Source organism: Centruroides sculpturatus, unplaced genomic scaffold (assembly GCF_000671375.1).
Source record: "Centruroides sculpturatus isolate CEXI.00-Female unplaced genomic scaffold, Cexi_2.0 scaffold1687, whole genome shotgun sequence".
Classification (NCBI taxonomy): Eukaryota; Metazoa; Arthropoda; class Arachnida; order Scorpiones; family Buthidae; genus Centruroides; species Centruroides sculpturatus.
This window is the reverse complement of record NW_019386017.1, coordinates 104,797-120,726: the sequence shown is the minus strand read 5'-3', so window position 1 is coordinate 120,726 and position 15,930 is coordinate 104,797. Positions and strand designations below refer to the sequence as shown.

At 28.9% G+C, this 15,930-nt stretch overlaps 2 protein-coding genes across 2 annotated transcripts; both read left to right on the top strand.

The window, feature by feature from the left end:
- The first annotated feature begins 1,387 nt into the window (after positions 1-1,387).
- On the top strand, positions 1,388-3,807 carry LOC111613138. Its single transcript, XM_023354454.1, has 2 exons — positions 1,388-1,509; positions 3,352-3,807. The coding sequence occupies exons 1-2, from the start codon at positions 1,394-1,396 to the stop codon at positions 3,620-3,622; spliced, it is 387 nt and encodes a 128-aa protein (XP_023210222.1). The 5' UTR covers positions 1,388-1,393; the 3' UTR covers positions 3,623-3,807.
- Positions 3,808-13,469: 9,662 nt separating this feature from the next.
- LOC111613139 lies at positions 13,470-15,889 on the top strand. The gene is made up of 2 exons (XM_023354455.1): positions 13,470-13,591; positions 15,434-15,889. Exons 1-2 carry the CDS (start codon positions 13,476-13,478, stop codon positions 15,702-15,704), a joined length of 387 nt encoding a protein of 128 aa, XP_023210223.1. The 5' UTR covers positions 13,470-13,475; the 3' UTR covers positions 15,705-15,889.
- Positions 15,890-15,930: the final 41 nt, after the last annotated feature.

The following is a 15,930-nucleotide window of genomic DNA, read 5'->3' as shown; positions in this document are numbered from 1 at the left end:
AGAATTTGGATCATCATCCTATATTTTATATATTATTATTATTATTATTATTATTAGTATTAAGAATTCGATAATTTTTAAAACTAAAATGTATTTATTTTTTTCGTATGTATTTAACTATTATTTTCGTTTATTGTTATTTTTATTTACCAGACACAACAATAAATACTTATTTTCTCATAACGTTTCGTATCCTAATTGGCTGTTGGATTCTAATTGCATTTGTCTTGACATCAGCATATGTCAGCACTTTGCCATCGTTTATGGTTAATCCTGGAACCGAAACCATTCCTCAGACATTTCAGGAATTGGCTCAGTCAGTAAAGGAAGGACGACACAACGTCACTTTATTCGACCCTAGTCATGAAAGATCTTACTTTTACGGTCTGTATTTAAAGGTGCGTGTCATTTTATTAATATTAATATTAGTAATAAATTTAAAATACAAAGCTTTTTAAAAGAATCGTTTAACATAACAATCAATTGTCAATACTGCAGAGTTGAAAACATGATATCACTTTTTCTATGGTAATATGTATATTTGTTAAATGATCGTTACTTCCGAAATTGTCATTCACGTTATTCTAATAAAGAATAAAGAAAGTGAGATTTACCTTATTTTACTTTTGGTAAATGGACTACATTCCTTGCTGTAAATGAAAGAATGCAGTCGACATATTCAAAGTAATTTCCTAGTTTATTAGAACCTGCTATTACAGTTTCCAAAATTAAATGTCAATTAATAATTTTTGAGAAATTAGGTGTTGATAAAAGATTTGAACGGTTAAATAAAAAAATGATTGTGAGTTTATTCATATTTAATGTAAATCGTATTTAATCATATTATTAATAGAACAAATAATTCAGATTTGTCTGCATAATGTTATTGAACATCGTATTGATAGACAAATGGCCATCTATATACAAAATTGTTTTCCTTAATTTAACTTGAAACATATAATATTGTTTTTATTTTTCTATTCATAAGACTATCCATCGTAAATACTCGAACCTAATTTACACCTACAAATATATTATAGCTTGGAATTCCTGATACAGTTAACTCACAGATGACCTGATTATAATGTTTTCAAAATAATTTTAATTAAATATGATTATACATAAATTATAAAGCATTATAAATTTGCAACTTTATGTTAGATGCTCTAAAAATATTAAAGTGTGTGTGTAAATTAATTTACATGAATTTCATTTATTCATATATTTATAGAGTAGCAACAAAAAAAAAGTAATTAAAAATGATGTCATCAATATCTTTTACGAAAATTATCAAATAAATCAAAATTATTTCGAGCGAAGTAAAGAACCCATTCAAAAAGTACTTAATGGAACTCATGCATTGCTGGCATCAAGACAGAAAATTGAATTGAGCATGTCCAAACGGCAAAAAGAAGAGGTCTTCATCTCAGATGACATACTTTTTACGCATTTTCACTTCGTACAAATAAACCTAATACAAGTGAATTATGGTGCTGAAATCTCTAAAACGTAAGTATAAAGAATGTGTTTCTATCACTGACAATTTCCCAGTGGAAAATACGACTAAACATTAGTAGTTATTTAACTCTGTGAAAAGAATTGACTAGCGATAAACGTCCGACAACACGCCATTGCAGCAAAACAAATTAGTACATTTCTTTATAATGTTAGTAATTTAGTTTAACGTATCTGGTAATATGTAGAATTGATTTTATTTATTTCTTAACGAATGACAGAAAAAAATTTTCCATTTCGTTAATGCTTTATAGAGTGCAATAACTGAAGATAATCATAAATTTAACAATTACTATAGCGTGGTATTGCAAAACCAAAACGTGTAACTTCCATAACACTGTTTTGAAAAGCGGTGACATGTCTAACAAATGAGAAAGAAACCGTAAGTAACTTTCCACAACTAAGCGATCAATAATTGATACTCATTAATGCTACATATTAATACATAAGTAATTAATACATAATTTTTAATTCGTGTAAACATTTTGATGTAGGTTACTTACATAAAAATAATCTAAATAAAATGCATAGTTTATGGGTATATGTTAAATTGAGCATGTTTGAAAGTTTCCATTTACAGAAATTTATTTCTAACTGTTAAGCTTGCAAAAGTTTTAATTATGATTTCTATGATTTACTATATCTTACTATGATTTACTTTACAATGACATATTAAAAAATAATTATTGGTATTTTATGTTTTATGTATATGATCAAGAAAAAACACAATTTATCATCTCTTCGTTGATTTAACGTCCTTTTGTATAAGTAAAACAAAAAAGCAGTTTATATTTTTATACGAAAGTAAATTTATACCTTGTTAAAGAAATATAATAATGAGATTATAATATCGTAATGAAACCAGCAAAATTTAAAGTTATATATGAGTTTTAAACATTTTATGGGCTATTCTTTAGATTTCACACACTTACAATAAAACATGCATATTTTTTAATAGGCATTACATAATCACAAATAAAAGAGAGTTCAACTACTAGTGTTCAGTAGTTTTATTTACTCAATCGCAGAAAATTAGTAAAAATTTATAATACATGGCCTACTCCAAGACATTCGTATCCAAGACAAATTTTACATAAATACATTTATTTTTTATGTATTTATGTAAAATTTATTTTATTTATTAATAAAAATTCAGTTTTTGATGTAATTTTTTTATCGCCAATAACAGAAGAACTGCTACTTAATTAGACTTTAAAAAATTAAAAGTTGGTGGCTTTCTTCCTCCAGTAACACATCACACAAAAACATTTCATTTAGGTATATTTTATTAAAAGAAATGCATTTCGGGTTTTAATGACCACTCTTCATTCCTTATACTTTACAGATAAAAAGAGAAAGATATGAGTTACATTATACAAAATAATACATATAATACGCCCCTTTTTTGTAAAGTCTAAAGATTAAAGACGGGTAATTAGAACCCGAAATGCATTTTTTAAAATAAAATATACATTAATAAACTGTTACTCGTGCGATGTGTTACCGAAGAAAGAAAGCCACTAGCTTTTAATTCTTTAAAGTCTACAAAAAACTATTAACGGAAATGTATTTAATACTATTTAACTGTTTAAGTATGAGAATTTATAATTGAAATTGCTAAAATGGTGTAATCACAAAAATTCGACAGGAACTTCTTTATTTAATGCTTTCATTTAATAAATGACGTTACTGAACCGTGCAACAAATTTAAGAGTTTCATAGGCAAAATATATTTTGAATAATTTAAGTAACTGAAATATCCTTGATATGTGCATGTGCTCTTTATACACAGAAGTGTAATACAGAAAACTAATAGTATATATTTATATCTAACAGGGTAAATCGTATCGCAGAAAGTGGATTATCTGAGAAAATTGACAGAGACGTTCTTGATGAAAAAACAAGAATCTACTCCTTCTACGATGATAAGCCAATCGATAATAATGAAGAACCTCTGAAAATAGATGATATTACGGGTCTACTCTATTTATTAGTTACAGGATATTTGATTGCTTCTGTAGTATTCATTACGGAAATTCTTTTAAAGAAGATAAAAGAGATTACAAGCAGAAAATGCAGAGTGAGACCATTTCATATTGATAATTAATTTTTAATCATATTTGTAAATTAAGTCAATAATGCTGTATTCCTTTTAAATGTTATTTGTTTTTATTAACTTTTTTATTATATTCTACTGTTTTAAACAACAATACTCATAAAATGTGATAAAACAAATTTCGACGATTCACACTTAAGATTTTTTAATTGTTAGCTTGTACATTAATGATCAGAAGCCAGAAAAGTTACAGCTGGATGCTAAATGTTAAACTTTCGGTAGATAAAGCATATAGAAAAAATATAAATATACTAAAGAAATTTGTTCGATAGTGAAGATTGAAACACAATTGTAATTAACTTATTTAGTATAACTGTTGTAATGCACAATGTGTTCAGGTTTTGTTTTTCGAATGTTGATATTAGAAATTCGATTTGGTTTCTTTCGATTCGAGAAACAATTAAGTAGAAAATATAGAAATTCTCAACGGGTTTTTTTAATTCTCAACCGCAATTCGCTCATGTAACATGAAAAATGCAGCATAAAATATCTGTCGTTTATATAATCGCATCCGTTTAAAACAGGGATTTCGAGGGCCGCTTTATGAAACCATTTTTGTTGTACTGCTTGCATTTAATAAGCCATAGACAAATCTATAATAAAAACTGAGTGACTCGTTATTTCCATTAACATCAGACGCACCTTCATATATCTACGTAACGTAAAATTATTTTAAACAGGACTGTATAGAGTCACCCTGCATAACCATCATATAATTTTATATAAATTTATGTTAAAATATTTAAAATTTGGAAACGAGATCTGATAAGTTATGTTTGTATTATATTATTAACGTCAGTTTTTCCAAAATAAATGTAAAAAATGAAATATAATACTAATATATTTATGAAATTACTCAAGAAATTATTACTACAAAATGCGAACAATGATACGTACCACGCTTCTGGCTATTTTTTAGACAGATCAGTAACATATTTCCAAACCGGATAACTAAAAGTGAGTATGAATGAAGTTTATTTAAAGATAATGAGTGACGCAATTTCCTTTCCTTTAGTATGCACGTAAGTTCACAAACTTAGGGCAAACGTCTCTAAAGTGGCATGTCAGAAGAAATCATGTATTTCATGTATGGCACTTGACGTGTTTTTTGTTTTTGGTTAAGAAACTCTGTTTTTAAAATTTTTTTTAATTTTCATTTTAATTTCTCTAAAATACTTTTTTTAATTTTTCTAATTAACGCATATTAATAATGGTTAATATATGGCAGGTAGACTGAGATAGTCCTGTCTCGTTCTTAGACTGAGAAAGTTTTGCCAAAGTACTAGATTCATTTTGTTTTCCAGGGAAAATAAAATGGTACACTGAAATAGAATGCTATACACAAAAACAAAATCCTAATAAACGGGAATACGGGATATAAGTAGCATTTTAATGAAAACAATAATGCATAATAGATCACATTTCAATAGAGTGTGTGCTTGATAAGCGAGCGTGTATTAAATTTCAATAATTATGATTTATTCCTGCACATTATACGCTACAATAAAAATTTAATGAGGAAAAATTTAAAATATACTACAGAAGTATTAATTTATAACAGGTTATGCAATGGTTTTTTAGTTGCATTTTTTGATGCGAGTAAGGTTGTTGTATAGGTAATCATATACAGCTTATATTATATTATCATTAGGTTGATCAAAACGCCAATGTAAACGTACAGAAAGCGTAAAACCTTTGCGCACTTTTACACTAATTTTCACAGTAAGTTATCATGAATCACTTTAAAAATATTCTTTAACAGATATTACAATAACTATTAAAAATTTATCTAAGCACAAACTTTTATTAACAAATGTATCAAGCTTATGTATTTGCAAGTGTTGTAACTTCAAACAGAAGTGTATAAATTATTTCTTACTTATTAATTTAATGTGTATTTAATATTAGATATAAGGCAAGTTTAAACATGGACGAATAGTTGCTAAGCTGTCCGTATATAAACACTGAGAGTTCTGTCGTGGTTTTGCTTCTCGCTGGGGCCAACTGGCCACGTGAAGTTTTCCGGGTTTTCTCCACGTCTCTAACGCCTGAATAGGGGCCAGTAACTTGTCGAAGTCCTCCCGGAAGGCATTATTCTCCAAGTATAAACAAATATATATCATTACTATCTACGTCACATCGCAAATGCACGTCAGAACTTACCACGTATATGGAACTCTAGTAGCTTTGGCCTCACATAAAAGACAAGAGAACACATACGATATGGCTGTTTTTCAAAGTTAACGCTTTACTTGAAAGTTAATTCTATGCGTTTTTCTTCAAGAAAAAAGTTTATTGATTAATTATTATAAATGTCCATTATTTGTAGTTTCAAATGTATATGCTTCTAATATCGATATTAAAAATGTATATCTCTTAAAATTTTTCCTGTACTTAACATATTCAGCCAATAAAGTAATTATATTATCGTTACGTTTCTGAAGTTTTAATACTATCAACTGAACAATAATAAATCCTTCAGCGAGTTGCTTATCTTTTTCGTTGTCATCAGAAAGTGAGAGTGTAGTGCTATCTCTTATTAAATTTTATGAAAAAATTTTTATATTTTTAATTATAATAACAAGGCATGAAGCTTAATTATGAGGGTAGGGAGAAGGTTTATGAACAATTGCGAATGCTAATAACGCGAAAAATTGTAGTAAGTCCGACCAAACTCGAGATTTAAGATACGATTCTTTTCCTCTCCCCACTGTATCGACTTTTAACAACTAAAATTTAATACTGTTAGGCTGTGTATACACTAGGCGTTTTTAAACGAGCGTTTAGCGGAGCGTGCGCACTGGCTCGGTTTGGAAATGGATGTGGAAGTGATTGCTTGTGTGTGGCTTTTCTATTGTCGCTATAAAAGACGACGGCAAAGGCAAAGAGAATTTCGGGTGCACCCAATATTACGAGATAGACTGACCCATGGAATGTTTGTGACGTTGTATCCAAAACTACGACAATATGAACCCAAGTTTTCTAATTATTTTAGAATGTCTATAAAATCATTTGACGACTTACTCCATATTATAAAAGTAGATATTACCCAGAAGCGCGCGATCGAATATACAGCAAAATGGCGGCGTAAATCTAGAAGCGCTCGTAAAGCGCCGGGAAAACGCGCGATCGCATGTACGGTAACATGGCAGCACATATATCTCAAAGCGCTTGGCTGACGCCCGCAAAACGCGCGATCGCATGTACGGTAACATGGCAGCACATATATCTCAAAGCGCTCGGCTAACGCCTGCAAAACGCGCGTTTTAACAAAAATCTATAAACGCGCGTTTAACGCGCGCTTGGCCAAAAGCGCGCGTTTGAGTGTGTACGGCTACATAGAACTCTTGGTTCTTTAAAACGCGCGTTTAACGCGCGTTGAAAAACGCCTAGTGTGTACAGGCTCTTAATCTTCCTTAAAGCCAAACCTTTAAGCCTCATTTCAGAAGCTGAATAATTCTTGTTTTTTTCGACGAAGAAGGAATTATTAATAATAAAAAAGTAAATAATTAATATAATAATACTTTGTCACATGCTACTTTTTTATGAATACACTTGAAACCCATGACAGTATATATTAACCTATTTTAAGTATTATTATTTTATTTAGAAATTATTTTAAACGTTATCATTATATCAAGTTAAGAAATTGAATGTTTCAAGTGTAAGAGTAAGAAAGAGGGAAAAAAACCGTGTGTGAGGAAAAATGTGTTTTTATCTAACTTCTAATAAAATTTACTTATATTTATGTGAAATATAAACAATTTTCTTCTGGAAAAATGTTTCTTGATATAATTAATTATCTATGTATGTAAAACTTTTAATAATATATTATTTTCAATGACTGACATTGTTTTATTACTGTTTCTGTTGTATGTATGATGTATTAAACATACTTTCCTAGATTATAGTATAATAAAATGTATAAGAACTGATATATAACGTATTTTGTGTTTAGCAGGAAAGTTTCAATGATACGTGATATTTTCAGCTCATCTGATAGGCATTAGTTTTCGGCAGATTTCATACAGTGCGGTTTGTTGTTTTCATCTCGTTATCGTTCGAAGTTCACTGCGATAAATTTTTATCCCGTGGATCGATACATTTTTCGGTGTTATTAATACATAAAAAGTGAAAAGTTCACTGTGAATTTCGAACTTGTTTCCGAATATGCTGCTTTATAGAAAGCAAAGTTAAAAAATAATTTATTTTCGACAATTAGCGAGAACTGATTTTTGGATATAATCCATTGATATAAATGAAAGTATGTATTATAGGCTTACTAATTTATTTGTTCTTCTAATTATCTACTCCTACTTTCGAAACATTTATGTTTTTTTACTGTTTATAAGCTTTCTAATTAGCATCTTCTCTGACTTAGTGCTATTTTACGTAAAACAATTGAAACGAAGAATACAAAAGTCAATTAGCGATTAGTCCTTTTATTAGCATATGAATTTGTTGGTAGATTTTTTACGTTTTAAGTTTAATTAAAAGAAATGAAATGGGAGTAAATATAGAAAGTATACGTATAATATGGCAAGACTGATATAAAGAAAAGTATCACGTATTACGAAATCAGAAAATGTTAGAAAAATTTATACTTTAACAATTTTGTTTTGATTATTATTGCCTAGTGTTTATATCGAAAATATTTTTCAGTTATATTTGTAATCACTGTTACAAATTATATAAAATTCAGGCTTGATATAATAATTTATCATTCGAATAGTAATGGCGCTTAAAATATTTACAGGATTAATTGAAGTTTTCGAATTTTGTTTGAGGAAACTGATGAAGGCAAGCGTTTCGACAGTTGTATAATAAACTAGATTTAAATAAATTAGTTGACTTTGTTTGTTTCGATATAGTTTTTTTCGTAATGTTACGATATACGAACTTTTGATATTGTAAATTGTATTATACTAAAAATAAAGTTTTATGTTATTTTCCTACTTAATAATGTATTTTTAATGTTTTCGAACTAAATAGTATTTATTAAATTGAAATTCAAAATTTACAAAGTACTACGAATATTAGAGAAAACCGTTTTACCATAAATTACTACATCTTACTACGTTTTACTCTAATGTTGATTTCAAAAAAAGTAGGTTAGACACGGATCGTTAGACTGATGACGTATAATGTCGGCTTTTCCGAGTTGTATAAGAGCTCTGGAGAGAGCGTGATTTACAGTAGTCACACCTACTTTTTTCTGACGCGAGCCAATTAGGAATATTAATTTTTTTAACTAATCGGATGATGGCAGGAAGTTTAAATTCGGTTTATATCGATAGATGGTCCTCTAAATTTTCATATTTATTTTAATTTTCTCTTTTTTTTTATTGCAATTTCTCGTGAACTAAAAGATATTCCAAAACAAAGTTGGAGAATTCAACTACTCGTAAAAATTCTACGACTTCACGAAATGGTCCAAATATTTCATATGAATTTTTTTGCGACTATAGTCGTCGTTCTTCACTGCCACACGATCGCTCTTGATGGCTATACTCGTCGGTCACTGCTGAGGCGTTAATCCGAATAATTATTTGTTTGATTTGCCGTTTACTTTTGACGAACTTGAGGATTTAATCCGAAGAATGAAATTAAAATCTGCCCCTGGCATTGACCTAATAACTTCCAAATTTATCAAATCCTTGCCTCCATCGGGCAAACAGATTTTGCTTGACTCATTTAACTTTTATAAAACGTCTAAATATCCAGAAATTTGGAATACAACGAAATTAATTATGATCTACAAAAAAAAACATCGTTTGGAACAGGAAAATTATAGATCGATTGCTCTTCTTCCGGTATTAGGGAAATGTTTCACGTCTATGTTAGTAAACCGTTTTCAGCGATGGACCCAGGAAATGAATCTTAACTCTGAATTTCAATACGCTTTTACCAAATCCAGGGGTACAGAATTTTTTATTTTGTTGCTATCCTCAATTATTCAAATATATTTACAAAAAAACGTAAGAAAATTTATTCTGTCTTCATCGATATCACCAAAGCTTTTGACTCTGTTCATGTTCCTGATTCTGGTTAATAAATTAAAACAATATGGTGCATGTAACAGTTTTTCATATTCGATTATGCATCTATTTTCTTCTTATAAACTACATATTGTAAATAGCAACTTACTTAGTACAGAAATAATTACAAAACGTGGAATACTTCAAGGTGAACCTCTTTCTCCGTATATTTTTAATTTCTAAATAAATGACATAATTTGTTTAATAAGGAATATATATTAATGGTCGTATTTTTCACTATATTTTATACGCAGGCGATTTAGTACTATTAGCACCAACTCGCATAACATTACAACATAAACTCGATAGCATAAATAAATACTTATCGTTACATTTATCGATTAAGGCTTCAAAAACGAAAATAATTATTTTCGGAATAAAAATCAAATTATCTAATTAAGAAAAAACTTTTATCTATATGGCAAATCTCTAGAAATCATCAGCGACATAAAATACCTGGGAATTACATTTAGCTGGAATGGAGCTTTTCAACACCATTTTAAAGTACTTACTGCAAAAATTAACTCGCTTATCGACAATAATACATATTTATGCTTAAAGTTAAAAATATCTGACTTTAAACTTCACATAAAAATTTTTAACGCTATAACTCTTCCTTTTTTACGCCAGCCCAATATGGGATTTTGACTTTTTTTTAAAAATTTGAAAAATTATATATAAATTATTTTCGTAAATTATTCAAACTTGAAAAAACTGTATCAGGTCATNGACTTATTTTGTTTTTAGTAAAGGTTAACTATGTCAATCAGGCCACGTCCGCCATCTTTACGAGAAAGTGTTAATCTTTCTATAGCGAATGTAGGATGATGTTGTTTATGCTTAGTAAGTGTTGTTCTTGTTTTTCTTTGGAGTTGCTCAACATCTGTGTGAGTCCTATGTATAACACTAAAAGAGTATGTGAGTACTGGGATGACATATATGTTTATTGCTTTAACTGTGTGTTTTGCATTTAACTGTGTTCTGAGTATAGCGTTTAACCTACTTTGGTATTCTTTACTTAATCTTTGCTTTATTTGTCTATGTTCTGTTAGTTTGGATTGTTGAAATCCTAAATACTTCTAGAACTCGCCCTCTTCCATGGATTCAATAACGTCTCCATTTCCAAGTGCAAAATCTTCTTTCTTCAGGATTCCTTTTTCTACGTAAAGTGTTTTGCATTTGTCTAAGCTAAATTTCATTTGTATGTCCTTAGTGTATGAATGTGTGATTTGTAGGAGCTGCTGTAGTTGTTTTTGTGTGGATGCATAAAATTTTATGTCTTCCATGTACATGAGATGTGACAGCAAAAACTGTGTTTTTTTTTAATGTCTGATATTGTAAACATGTGTGTTGTTTAACATGTTTGATAATGAGTTCAGGGCTAGGCAGAACCAGAAAGGACTCAAAGAATCTCGTTGAAAAATACCTCGCCTAATGAACATTTTCTTTGTTTGTATGGAAGTGTTACTAACCCTGAGATGCAGTGTTGTTCTCCAGTGCTGCATAGGGTTTTGGAAGAATGCAATCAGTGATGGATGTATTTTGCACATGTGTAGAATATGTAGCAGCCAGCTGTGTGGAACACTGTCTAATGCTTTTCTGTATTCTATATATGCCATGTGTATATTTTTGTGTTGTTTGTGTGCTTACCGTAGTATGACTGAATCTATGAGTAACTGTTCTTTGCATCCTCTGTGATTTCTACGGCAACCTTTTTGTTGTTCCGTAAGAATGTCGTGTTCTTCAACATGTTTGTATATTTTGTTTGTGATACAAGATGTCAATAATTTGTAGTGTGTTGGAAGACATGTAATTGGTCTGTACTGTGTGGGGTCTGTGGTTTTGTTGTTTTTAGGTTTCATGTAGGTGATGCCCTGAGTAAGAAACTTAGGCATGTCTTGTGGGTTGATGATGATGTGTGTTAGATGTTTGGCTAGTTCCTGGTGCAGTGGTGTAAATTTTTATACCAGAAATTGTGAATGTTTTTTTTACCAGGTATCTTCTAGTTTTGTGTTCTGTTAACACAAAACTGGAATGTCTTGTACGTTTATTTCAACACAGGGCATAGTTGGTATGTTGTGCAAGTTTCTGTTCTCTTCCTCAATCCAGCCTGCATCAGCATTGTGTGTAACAGCATTGGACCAAAGAGAAGACCAATAAGTTGTGAGTTCCACTTATGTTGATGTGCCACTGTGCTGTGTATCAGTGTTTGTTTTGGTAAGATTTGTCTGTAGAAAAGATTTTCATTGTTTATGAATAATTTATTCTGTCGTTTTCGTACTGTACATGTTTTGTATCGTTTGAATCTACCTGCTTTGGCTGCGAGTTTCTGTTTTAGTGTATTGATGTATTCTGTAATGTGTGTGTTGTGATGTTAATGTTTTGTGTGTGCTTTGATTTTCTTGAAAATATTTTTGAGGTGTTTATTTAATTAGTGTGTTATGTTTATTATTATTATTATTATTATTAGTATTAAGAATTCGATAATTTTTAAAACTAAAATGTATTTATTTTTTTCGTATGTATTTAACTATTATTTTCGTTTATTGTTATTTTTATTTACCAGACACAACAATAAATACTTATTTTCTCATAACGTTTCGTATCCTAATTGGCTGTTGGATTCTAATTGCATTTGTCTTGACATCAGCATATGTCAGCACTTTGCCATCGTTTATGGTTAATCCTGGAACCGAAACCATTCCTCAGACATTTCAGGAATTGGCTCAGTCAGTAAAGGAAGGACGACACAACGTCACTTTATTCGACCCTAGTCATGAAAGATCTTACTTTTACGGTCTGTATTTAAAGGTGCGTGTCATTTTATTAATATTAATATTAGTAATAAATTTAAAATACAAAGCTTTTTAAAAGAATCGTTTAACATAACAATCAATTGTCAATACTGCAGAGTTGAAAACATGATATCACTTTTTCTATGGTAATATGTATATTTGTTAAATGATCGTTACTTCCGAAATTGTCATTCACGTTATTCTAATAAAGAATAAAGAAAGTGAGATTTACCTTATTTTACTTTTGGTAAATGGACTACATTCCTTGCTGTAAATGAAAGAATGCAGTCGACATATTCAAAGTAATTTCCTAGTTTATTAGAACCTGCTATTACAGTTTCCAAAATTAAATGTCAATTAATAATTTTTGAGAAATTAGGTGTTGATAAAAGATTTGAACGGTTAAATAAAAAAATGATTGTGAGTTTATTCATATTTAATGTAAATCGTATTTAATCATATTATTAATAGAACAAATAATTCAGATTTGTCTGCATAATGTTATTGAACATCGTATTGATAGACAAATGGCCATCTATATACAAAATTGTTTTCCTTAATTTAACTTGAAACATATAATATTGTTTTTATTTTTCTATTCATAAGACTATCCATCGTAAATACTCGAACCTAATTTACACCTACAAATATATTATAGCTTGGAATTCCTGATACAGTTAACTCACAGATGACCTGATTATAATGTTTTCAAAATAATTTTAATTAAATATGATTATACATAAATTATAAAGCATTATAAATTTGCAACTTTATGTTAGATGCTCTAAAAATATTAAAGTGTGTGTGTAAATTAATTTACATGAATTTCATTTATTCATATATTTATAGAGTAGCAACAAAAAAAAAGTAATTAAAAATGATGTCATCAATATCTTTTACGAAAATTATCAAATAAATCAAAATTATTTCGAGCGAAGTAAAGAACCCATTCAAAAAGTACTTAATGGAACTCATGCATTGCTGGCATCAAGACAGAAAATTGAATTGAGCATGTCCAAACGGCAAAAAGAAGAGGTCTTCATCTCAGATGACATACTTTTTACGCATTTTCACTTCGTACAAATAAACCTAATACAAGTGAATTATGGTGCTGAAATCTCTAAAACGTAAGTATAAAGAATGTGTTTCTATCACTGACAATTTCCCAGTGGAAAATACGACTAAACATTAGTAGTTATTTAACTCTGTGAAAAGAATTGACTAGCGATAAACGTCCGACAACACGCCATTGCAGCAAAACAAATTAGTACATTTCTTTATAATGTTAGTAATTTAGTTTAACGTATCTGGTAATATGTAGAATTGATTTTATTTATTTCTTAACGAATGACAGAAAAAAATTTTCCATTTCGTTAATGCTTTATAGAGTGCAATAACTGAAGATAATCATAAATTTAACAATTACTATAGCGTGGTATTGCAAAACCAAAACGTGTAACTTCCATAACACTGTTTTGAAAAGCGGTGACATGTCTAACAAATGAGAAAGAAACCGTAAGTAACTTTCCACAACTAAGCGATCAATAATTGATACTCATTAATGCTACATATTAATACATAAGTAATTAATACATAATTTTTAATTCGTGTAAACATTTTGATGTAGGTTACTTACATAAAAATAATCTAAATAAAATGCATAGTTTATGGGTATATGTTAAATTGAGCATGTTTGAAAGTTTCCATTTACAGAAATTTATTTCTAACTGTTAAGCTTGCAAAAGTTTTAATTATGATTTCTATGATTTACTATATCTTACTATGATTTACTTTACAATGACATATTAAAAAATAATTATTGGTATTTTATGTTTTATGTATATGATCAAGAAAAAACACAATTTATCATCTCTTCGTTGATTTAACGTCCTTTTGTATAAGTAAAACAAAAAAGCAGTTTATATTTTTATACGAAAGTAAATTTATACCTTGTTAAAGAAATATAATAATGAGATTATAATATCGTAATGAAACCAGCAAAATTTAAAGTTATATATGAGTTTTAAACATTTTATGGGCTATTCTTTAGATTTCACACACTTACAATAAAACATGCATATTTTTTAATAGGCATTACATAATCACAAATAAAAGAGAGTTCAACTACTAGTGTTCAGTAGTTTTATTTACTCAATCGCAGAAAATTAGTAAAAATTTATAATACATGGCCTACTCCAAGACATTCGTATCCAAGACAAATTTTACATAAATACATTTATTTTTTATGTATTTATGTAAAATTTATTTTATTTATTAATAAAAATTCAGTTTTTGATGTAATTTTTTTATCGCCAATAACAGAAGAACTGCTACTTAATTAGACTTTAAAAAATTAAAAGTTGGTGGCTTTCTTCCTCCAGTAACACATCACACAAAAACATTTCATTTAGGTATATTTTATTAAAAGAAATGCATTTCGGGTTTTAATGACCACTCTTCATTCCTTATACTTTACAGATAAAAAGAGAAAGATATGAGTTACATTATACAAAATAATACATATAATACGCCCCTTTTTTGTAAAGTCTAAAGATTAAAGACGGGTAATTAGAACCCGAAATGCATTTTTTAAAATAAAATATACATTAATAAACTGTTACTCGTGCGATGTGTTACCGAAGAAAGAAAGCCACTAGCTTTTAATTCTTTAAAGTCTACAAAAAACTATTAACGGAAATGTATTTAATACTATTTAACTGTTTAAGTATGAGAATTTATAATTGAAATTGCTAAAATGGTGTAATCACAAAAATTCGACAGGAACTTCTTTATTTAATGCTTTCATTTAATAAATGACGTTACTGAACCGTGCAACAAATTTAAGAGTTTCATAGGCAAAATATATTTTGAATAATTTAAGTAACTGAAATATCCTTGATATGTGCATGTGCTCTTTATACACAGAAGTGTAATACAGAAAACTAATAGTATATATTTATATCTAACAGGGTAAATCGTATCGCAGAAAGTGGATTATCTGAGAAAATTGACAGAGACGTTCTTGATGAAAAAACAAGAATCTACTCCTTCTACGATGATAAGCCAATCGATAATAATGAAGAACCTCTGAAAATAGATGATATTACGGGTCTACTCTATTTATTAGTTACAGGATATTTGATTGCTTCTGTAGTATTCATTACGGAAATTCTTTTAAAGAAGATAAAAGAGATTACAAGCAGAAAATGCAGAGTGAGACCATTTCATATTGATAATTAATTTTTAATCATATTTGTAAATTAAGTCAATAATGCTGTATTCCTTTTAAATGTTATTTGTTTTTATTAACTTTTTTATTATATTCTACTGTTTTAAACAACAATACTCATAAAATGTGATAAAACAAATTTCGACGATTCACACTTAAGATTTTTTAATTGTTAGCTTGTACATTAATGATCAGAAGCCAGAAAAGTTACAGCTGGATGCTAAATGTTAAACTTTC

Coding starts and splice junctions, on each gene's coding strand:
- LOC111613138 (XM_023354454.1), top strand. CDS start 1,394: ATGTCCAAACGGCAAAAAGAAGAGGTCTTCATCTCAGATGACATACTT. Junction 1,510..3,351: donor GGTGCTGAAATCTCTAAAAC/GTAAGTATAAAG, acceptor TATATCTAACAG/GGTAAATCGTATCGCAGAAA.
- LOC111613139 (XM_023354455.1), top strand. CDS start 13,476: ATGTCCAAACGGCAAAAAGAAGAGGTCTTCATCTCAGATGACATACTT. Junction 13,592..15,433: donor GGTGCTGAAATCTCTAAAAC/GTAAGTATAAAG, acceptor TATATCTAACAG/GGTAAATCGTATCGCAGAAA.